General features: G+C 40.0%; 1 protein-coding gene across 3 annotated transcripts; it reads right to left on the bottom strand.

Annotated features, from left to right (window-relative positions):
- Positions 1-1,455: 1,455 nt before the first annotated feature.
- Positions 1,456-7,451, bottom strand: med8 (mediator complex subunit 8). Of its 3 annotated transcripts, none has more exons than XR_004898857.1 (7): positions 7,334-7,451; positions 6,815-6,936; positions 6,215-6,359; positions 5,977-6,117; positions 3,166-3,253; positions 2,702-3,077; positions 1,456-2,546 (listed from the first exon to the last, which is right to left on the bottom strand). XR_004898857.1 is itself a non-coding variant. In XM_031318438.1 (7 exons), exons 1-7 carry the CDS (start codon positions 7,337-7,339, stop codon positions 1,818-1,820), a joined length of 834 nt encoding a protein of 277 aa, XP_031174298.1. In that variant the 5' UTR covers positions 7,340-7,451; the 3' UTR covers positions 1,456-1,817. The 3 variants fall into 3 exon arrangements, 2 of the variants coding, with proteins under 2 accessions (XP_031174298.1, XP_031174299.1); XM_031318438.1 differs by having other exon boundaries at positions 1,456-1,888; positions 2,817-3,077; XM_031318439.2 differs by having other exon boundaries at positions 1,456-1,888; positions 2,838-3,077; positions 7,334-7,450.
- Positions 7,452-9,417: the final 1,966 nt, after the last annotated feature.

The raw sequence follows: 9,417 nt of genomic DNA, 5'->3' as shown, positions 1-9,417 counted from the left end.
TAACATAATATCATGTAACAATATTTGTTTAGCGTGGAAGTTGATTCTAGTCCTTGTAAATAGTTAATTCTTAATCAGCAACTGTAAAATGCAGTTGAAAGCGGCTGAAAAAGCTAGTAAGTGGACCTTAATTTTTTTTTTTTGTCCGTCAAAATTACCTCAGAATGGCCGTGAAATGTTACAACTACCACACCACTGGAAGAAAAAAAAATCACAATTTTAATGAATAACATTTCAGCCTACTGACAACTTGCTCTAAAATACATGATAAACGATAAAAAAAAAAGGATATACATATGCAATTCTCTCACTGTAATATTTGTCCGATTACATCCTGTCTTGAGATTTCTCACTCAACACTGATAGCCTATAATCCTCACAGCAGACATTTTGATTCATCATAGCAAGACAAGCAGATATTTAGAATTCTTTGGAGGTTGTGTGATAAAGGCAACCCATTTTTATACTCGATTGGCCACTAGTTCCCATGCATTTTAATACATTGTGAAAATCAACTTGTAGAGACTTGAAACCAAGGGAACATCATATATGTTCAATTTCATTTTGATTCTATTACCACAGCAATGCCACATAGAAAAATAAAGGCATGATTAACATTGATGGATAACCAACTCACTCACATCTCTGTAAGGTTATTTTTTATATGGAATAATGACATAATCCTTTTACTTTAGTTTGGCAAAAAACTCAGTTCAACCTTTGTTTTCTGAGGATTGCAGGATGTTGCCTGTTAGGTCTTTGTTTTATAATTTAGACCTCATCTGTGGACACAAGTGTGACCTCGTGCAGCTTTGAGCTGTCTCACCAGAGGATCTGACCGTGGTGGCTGACACAGCGAGACGTCTGCCTGTTTGGGGACAGAGGGTGTATGTAGGTCAGCCATGTGCCCGCATGCTGTGACAGCAGCATGGTCACTGTGCTGTGCAGCAGGACAGGGATTGGAGTGGACAGAGAGAGCCAGCGTGGAGAGAGGCCCCCCTCACACGTCAGCACCGATACTTCCTCATTTGCCACTTTAAACACTTTGACATTATCAGGCCACACAGAGCAACGTCCACCCTCATTATTCTCACCTTTGGTACTGCAGCAAAATGGGCAAAGAGAAGAAGAAACCGGCAGAAATACTGGACGGACATCAGATCATGGTGCGTGCCTGAAATGTTGGGATGGTCATTTGATGGGTGGAAGCCCCATCCATGTCAAGACATGGAACACTAGTGATGTTTAATTACAACACGGTTACAGTTTTGACAATATAGAGCTGTGTAAACACCTGATTGTAAAAAATAAGCTACTGGCAAAGCATGGCAACACAGCTTACTTATTTTGGATTTAAATTTGAAAATGTGCAGAATAATTACTTTACTCAAATACACAAACAGAATAAAAAAAATAAAGTAATGATTTAAATGTATTTATTACGCAACCAAGAAGTTCTTTTAAGAGATCTTTTATTAAAAAAAAAGGGTGACTAGTAGAGTTCCAAGTACAAGTTATTATAAACCCATAAATGATGACATACTGCCATCTAGTGGCTTAAACACTGAGGCTCAGATGATGTATCAAAAATGAAAAAGGTCGTATTAACATTTTATGTTTGAGATCATTTTACACTAAGAATGTCAGTGAAACAGATTAAGAGAGAACAGAGTGATAACTTTCTAGAAGTTGGTCCATTCTATGAAAATAATGGGTTTATATAAGGTTACAAAAGGTATGTATTAAAAATGCTGTCATTGCTGTAGGCGAGTCACCGAAATGTAACAAATGTTGGCTTAACAAATAAGAAAAGGAGCTCATCGGTTGTAAGGATGCATTGAACCGGATGCAGATTTGATGTTTGTCTTGATGCTGCTTGGCATTTTTCCTGAGGAAGAAAAAAAGGGAGAGAATCAAAGGTTCGGTAGGTAACTTTAAGAAAATAATTTTTTTAAGTTTCTACCAAAGATTAACAACCAATCAGAGCTGAGGAATCTCTAACGAAGTGTCATGAACTGTGGTCAAAGCCTAGTTTTACAGTTTGATTGGAGTTCACGAGCAGTCATCGCTAGAGACTCCTCGGCTGTGATTAGTTGTTTTCCTTATGCCATTAGGAGCACCAGGAGGCAGAGGAAGGTGATTTTGTTCACAGATTATCTGATTCATGTAGTAATGTCAGGATACAGTGACAGTGTGAGCAAAAATTAAAAGTTATTTTTTATGAAAGTTGCTTTAATACTTGGTTACATGTGCACTCAGAAATCTACAGAGTTCAGCACATATCAAGGGTATTTATTACTTATTAAATAGTTCCCTTGAAATATCAGGCTCATTCCGAGATGAATTTCTGTCTCACCTGGAAGTGGACGAGCATGACAAAAAGCGGAGGTCAAGTCAGATAGTTTTAAACAGCATCACCACTTTATAAAAGGAAGTCAAACATTTGCCCTGACCCTGCTCATCATAAGAAATATGTATTTGTTAGATCTATTCATTAAGCTTTTACTGTCCAATAACTGTTTAAATTATGTTGTGTGGAAGGGTATCAAAATATGGTGAAATCATTATATAATTTATCATTTAACCTTTACACTGTAATTAATAAATACTGTACATAGACATTTAATGTAAAGACCATGTCCACCTCAAACTCATTCACATCCTAAGATAGAGAATTTTAAAGCATTAATTATTAATACAAATATTCTCACAATTACACAAAGACAGGGAGCTGAAGAACAGCAATGGCTTAACATCAGTACAAAAGAATCCAACACGAACAACACACACTCAAAGTAGTCAGGTGAAATACTAACCCAGCTCTCCAGGTCTCCTACCTGGCTGCCCTTGCTGTTGTGGAGCCACATGTCCACCCATACCTGCTTGCTGGCTTGAACCACCACCAATAGTGACCTGCTGTAAGGTTGGACCTCCACTCATCATGGGCCCTTGCCCTGGATGTCCAGGGGCCACTGGACCTGGAGGTCTACATTTGGAAAGCCCCTTTCCAAATGCAACAGCTCCAACCAATGCGTTAGTATCAGCAGGGTTGAAAGATGGTTTGTTCTGCCGTATTGCTGGGAGAAAGAAAAAAAAAAAAAAAACGTGTCAATATATTTAAATACATTTGAGAGGAATTATCTGGAGAGTGAAATTGCAACATACCTGCACTTTCTGCATCTCTGTCATCACGAGGATTGTTAAGTTTCTCTAGCAGATTGGAACACAATTTATTCAACGTCTGGATCTGTTTCTGTTGATAAAAATATAACCGGGGACGATGGGGTTGAACAATGCAACATATAGCTACAGCTGTAAGCAATGTAAGGCAAATAACTGTTCTACATTTTACCACAACCAAATTGTCATGGAAAAACTTAAGCAGCATACTGGATACGTAAAGAAGGTTCGGGAGATTTTGATGATTTACACAGAAGCATTAAATGAAATGTAGTGCGGCCCCAACACTAAGTGTCTGTGTATTTCCAAGAGGCATATATCTCTTGCTAAAGCTGTCAAATTTGGGTTATGCAAAGATATTGATGGCGCCGTAAAGCTAGGTTTATGCTAGCCACGGTGTTCCCGACGCTCCCAATCTCTAGAGACGCACATAAATTCATACTTGAACACAGGACAGGTTAGGTGTTGGAGCAGGGTCGAATAGATCTTCTGGTCCCCTGACCTGTGACGTAGGAGTAACCTGATGTTACCCAAGTTTTCCCCCTTGTCTCATCTTACCACAACATAGTGTTTCTGTGAATTTCCACCATAAAAATGACTTAATATTTTTGCATATGAGTAAGACAGCATTGATCAACTCAGTCCATATGATAACTATTAATACCTCTTTCACACCACCTACCAGGGTTGGGCTACGGTTGTCTGATCAGGGTTCAACCCTCCTTTTGGAAATTCAAACTAAGCCAGTAGGGCTACACAATGAATCAACTTTTAATCACGATCACGATTTTGGCTTCCCACGATCAAATTCACGTGATCGAGCGATATTTAAAATGCTTCATTCCATTCATAGAACACTCTGTATCAAAGTTGTTTTTTTTTTTTTTTTCCAAAGCTCTGTAAACCACTGTCTGATCACGTGCCTCCATGAGCCAATCAGAGTTGTTCCCTGCACCGCGCAGCTTAGTTTAGATGTAGACAGTCACAGAGGACAGAGTAACGTGAGGAAAATTCCACAACAGACAGCAGTCGGTCATAAGTCGTCACAAGGTTTACCAGTTTACCAGTAAACGCAACATTAAGTCCCGTCTGTGTTGTTTTTCAGACAACAGCAGTGACCAGTGCTAGTTTGAGTCTTTTAGCTCATAGCTTTAGCGGCAGACTGTTGTACATCCCGCTGTTGGAATCCTCTACAGTGAAATACAGTCACGCTACACCGTTTAGCTGTCAGCATTTTAGCCGTGTTTAATCCAATTACTACTGTAGCTAACGCAGACATTTAAGTGGCACCGTAATCCGTGTTTGATTTTATCCGGTAGATACCGGGCAACGGTGCCCTATTGGCACCAGATTTTAACATGCGCCATTAACGTGAACAGAAAATTGCGTTGCCTGTATCTTTTCATCATCAGAGCGCAACGCAGACATTTAATCCGCGTTGCTATTTCGTCCAGTTAACATGAACAGAAAATTGCGTTGCCTGTATCTTTTCACGGCAAACGCGCATGTTTGGAAAGCGGTCACACAACAGCTGAAATGGCTCCTTCATAGTATCCTTCAACAAAGGAGGAATGTAGCACAATATGGATGTGAAAGCAGTTATAATTAGCCTATGTGACAATAAAATTTGTTTTGGTTAAAATCAACAAATAATCATGATAATTAATCGTGATCAATATATTGATCAAAGTAATCGTGATTATCATTTTGGCCATAATCGTGCAGCCCTATAAGCCAGTCTAGATGGGTGTATTCCTGGTCATGACAATTCGGAGATCCCCTGGGTCAATCCGTGAGCAATGCATAACAATTTCCTTAAGTGCTAGAAATGGGCGAGGCTTTCACATCATATTCAGTGAACAGCTAACATCACAAACTCCAGTCCAGCTGTATACCAGCAGAACTTATGTTTTGTAGCTACTTGAATCTGTCATTGTACAGTAGGGAGATAAATAAAGCTTACTTTATGATTGTTTCGCAGTGATTAAGTTCTAAAGCACAAATAAATAACCATCTAACACTTCTCAGGTGATTTTGTGCAGAGTGATTTCTCAGCTCTGCATATTTATTGCAACAGCTGACTGACATTTCTCTTTGTTTGATTTCATTAAAAGTAAAGTTGGGCTTTGCTTTTGTCTTCATGACACATTTTTTGAAAAAGAGAGAAAAAGAGAGAGAGATTCGCTCTCCCCAGCAGCCGCACTAAACTGCGGTCTGCAGACTCTCTCGTGCTAAAGAAAGGGAGTAAGAGCGGCGGTGCCGAGACAATTAAACAACTTATTTTCACACGTTTAGATTCTAACGCTGGGTTTTTACAGGCAGTTTTGCCTTTAAAACTCAGCTACCGCTCTGCAAAAGGCAGACTAGTGAACATCCGGGCACTCACTGTCAGTGGACTGTTCGGAAATGAATTGAACCGCTCTGCTGTTGTTGAAGCTGCCGGAAATAATCCTAGTTGTATACAGTTTATGGTGAAAACTCAGCGTAAAGCACAGTGAGACAAAATGTATGTTGTTTTTTTTTTTTTTAAAGTGTACGGCGAACATAGGCGCCGACCTGTGACGACTGCCCCATTGTCATTTCCAACCAATCGCATAATTTGTCCCGCCCCGGCTGTTAGTGACCCAAGTTGTGCGCAATTCACATGGAAATCAACCCTAGTCTACCCTGATCAAACCCACCTGGCGACCTGGGTCACGAAGCTGAGTAGATCGGGGAGGGTTAACCCATTCAAACACACAGTCAACCTGGGTATAACCCTGATTGAGACATTGGTGTAAAAGGGGTATCCCTGACCTGTGCCACCTCTGGACCAATTCGTGCCGCCTCTGCACTCAGCTGTTTCTCCTGCTCCTCCACCTCTGGATCAGGCTTGGTCCGCAAGTAGTCTGGTACAATCTCATGGCTGAACACTGGGACACGCTGCTCTGTGAGTTTCTGTGGGGGAACAATCAGAGGCCGTAAATGGACAGGTCAGAGAGATTGCTTTAACATCAGAGAAGCAGAAACGTCAGTCGGTCGCTTTGATACTCACTGCTAAATCCTCATCTCGGTCTGGAGACAGAAGCAGTGGTATTATAACCTGGTTGCGAAAAGATGGTGTCTTCTCGTTCTTCAGCAGTTTATTGATAGTGTTTAGCTGACCAGATAGAAGAGCGAAGTTGTCCAAAACAGAGGGCCTGAATGACACAAACACACATCACAAAAAAACTTCCAATAAAGATAGTTGGAGGAAAAACCTTGCACAGTAGTACGGGAGTATTACACTGGGTTTTCACAGGCAGCTAGCTATATTTCAACTGCAAATTGTTTGTTACCATCCAGAAATGTCCCGTGCACAGCAAAGTAAAATAAAAAAAATGATAATACAACAGAGGCAGGGTCTCTGTAGATACAGGCACCGTCACACACTTTTCGTGGGTCCTAAGTGATGATTGAGAGTGATTATTTTTGTATTAGTCTATACATTGTTTTTATGAGGAAAGCACTGCTTATTAAAAGGTATAATAAGCAGTGCTTTCCTCATAAAAACAATGTATAGACTGGTACATACTTGTATTTAGAGCGGATTTTCAACGGTACAAACTGAAATTAAACCGATATTAGCGACTCTTTGGAAAAATGCTTTACTTACCATGTTAATCGCTCGTATTCATTTTCCAACTTATAAATGAAACTGTGAAGAGCGTTTTTGACGTGTGCTACCCGAGAAACGAGAGACTCCACCGCCGCTTCTAACTGCTTCTCTTCTCGTTGCTATGGGAGATAAAAGAGAAAAGCTCTATGTGATAAACAAAAACGCCAAATGCACACCGAACACATCAAACAATCCTAACGACAGTCTGTGGGAAATACGTTTTTTAATTAATTTTAGTTGAAGTTTAACGTTACATTAAGGTTGACCCATTGTAACAGTTACGGTAAACTAGCTAGCTAACGTTAACGTTAACCTGAACGCGAACTAACCTAACTTAGCTAGCTTTTGACTAAACGTTAACGTTAGCTAGCTACCTTATTTAGTAAGCTAACGTTACTGCTGGCTCTACAAATAAGTAAATCAGAAGCACCATATGCACAAGTAAACCGTCAATGAAAATACCTGTGAATAATGTAACAAAGTATCATACTGTAAATGACAATAAAATAACATTACCTGCATTGTTGAACTATAAACTAACGATGAAATGGTCAAAATCCGTGTCAAAATCAGTCAAGGTAGAAACACTTTCCGGTTCACGGGTTATATAGAGCTGGTAAGTCCCGCCCCTTCCGCTAATCGCCCTGGACCTCAAAGTGGAAAAACCGTCAATGCAAGTGAATGGGAGAAAATAATTATTTTCTGTACCCGTTTGAATTTTGCCATGAATGTGAACATATGTTGTGTGTGAATTTTTTATATAATTTTTCGTGTAAAGAATGCTTCAATTTAGCGGGTAGAATTTTGATACGGTTAGACTTTGTGTGAGAGCACTTTGTGGACTACAGCTCTTCGCTGCTTCTAGCAGAGTAGTGGGTAAGTCAACGTTTGCTATTTTCACATACCTGATCCGTTTTATCCAGCGATTCCTAGTTTTTACTTCAGACGGGAATCTGAAGAAAAGAACAGCCCATTTTGTTTGAATGGTGACATTTGGGTACAAAACACACAGGCATCTCGATCTGTCTTCATAGATTATCGCACCGTGATTTATGGAGGGAAAATGCGTTATGGGGTGACGTCACATATGCGACATGTAGTCTTTCTAGTTTTGTCTTTTCCACAACGGCTAGCCGAAGAATCATGCAATATACTGTCAAACTCGTTACATGAAAAATTATATAAAAAATTCACAGACAACATATGTTCACATTCATGGCACAATTCAAACGGGACCAGAAAATAATTATTTTCTCCCATTCACTTGCATTGACGGTTTTTCAACTTTGAGGTCCAGCGGGGTTTTACGGAAGGGGCGGGACTTACCAGCTCTATTGCCTCATAGACTGTGGTTGACCTTCTTTTTCTTCTTCCTCTTTGGAGATTTACGGCAGCCGATATCCGTAATGTTGCATTGCTGCCCCCTTCTGGAACTAGTCTTTTACTGTGGCACCTTCTTCCAGTGGATTTAATTAACAGTGACTTGATCCCACTAATGACATTGGCCATACTATTACCCAGACCCAATTGTCTGAGTTTGTGCAAATACCTCCCTCAGTATAGTATCGAAGTCTTCACCAACATGTCAACAATGTTCAAAGATCTCCTATCAGCATCCAGCACTTTGATTCTTTCTGACTTTTTCTGTATCTCAACAGCACAATGTATTACTGTGGAAAGAAATGCCAAAACCCCTTTTTTGTCCATGCAGATGCTCTGATTGGCTGCATCTCTTTCCTGGTCCAGTTCCTCTTGCACCATTTCTTCGTTTCTCTTTGACTCATAACCCCACCCCTAGTCACTACACTTTGCATTAACCTCCATCCTGGACTATACACCCGCCGATTGCATACTATATATTTTTTGCACATCCTGCACTCAACCCATCCTGCCTCCTTTTCCTTAAGAGCTATTTTGTATATATTTGTTTCTGTATTTATTGTTTATTTTAATATTAATGTTTAATGTTTGTTTGTTTGTTTATGTATGCACCAATCAGCAAGGCAAATTCCTCCTAAGTGTAACTTCAAGTGGCAATAAACCTTTCCTGATTCTGATTCTTAACAGATTCAGTCACAATCACTTTACTTTTCTGACCTCATTTACTTTCACTTGGTTTATGTTCTTTAGACACTGTGCTGACCCCGCATGGTGATTTCCCTCACAGTGCAGGCACTTTGCTTGCTCTTCTTTTTCTTTGCACTCCTCAACACAGCAGCCTTTCCCACATCTCCAACATCTTCTGACTCTTCTACATACTGCAGCAAGATGTCCATACTCCTGGCAGCAAAACACCTGAGAGGAACTGTCTTAATATGACCTCACCCTGTACTTTATCTTTACCCCACATTATCTCAAAATACAAGGATTGAGATGTCACAAAGGTTGATACAGAAAATGAAACAGACACTAAGCCAGGGCAGGAGATTGTCGACAAAAAACATATAGGGCACAAAAGAAACTGTAACTGAGACACAGCATGAATTAGGGCAAATGGAGCACACTGTGACCACTAGGATGCAGAATGAACAAAGCAACAATCAAATGACAATCCAGAGACACATACTGGTACAGAGGAAAAAACTGATGTCAGTCTGAAA

This window comes from Sander lucioperca, chromosome 11 (genome assembly GCF_008315115.2).
Source record: "Sander lucioperca isolate FBNREF2018 chromosome 11, SLUC_FBN_1.2, whole genome shotgun sequence".
Lineage (NCBI taxonomy): Eukaryota > Metazoa > Chordata > Actinopteri > Perciformes > Percidae > Sander > Sander lucioperca.
This window is presented reverse-complemented; position numbering and strand designations above follow the sequence as displayed.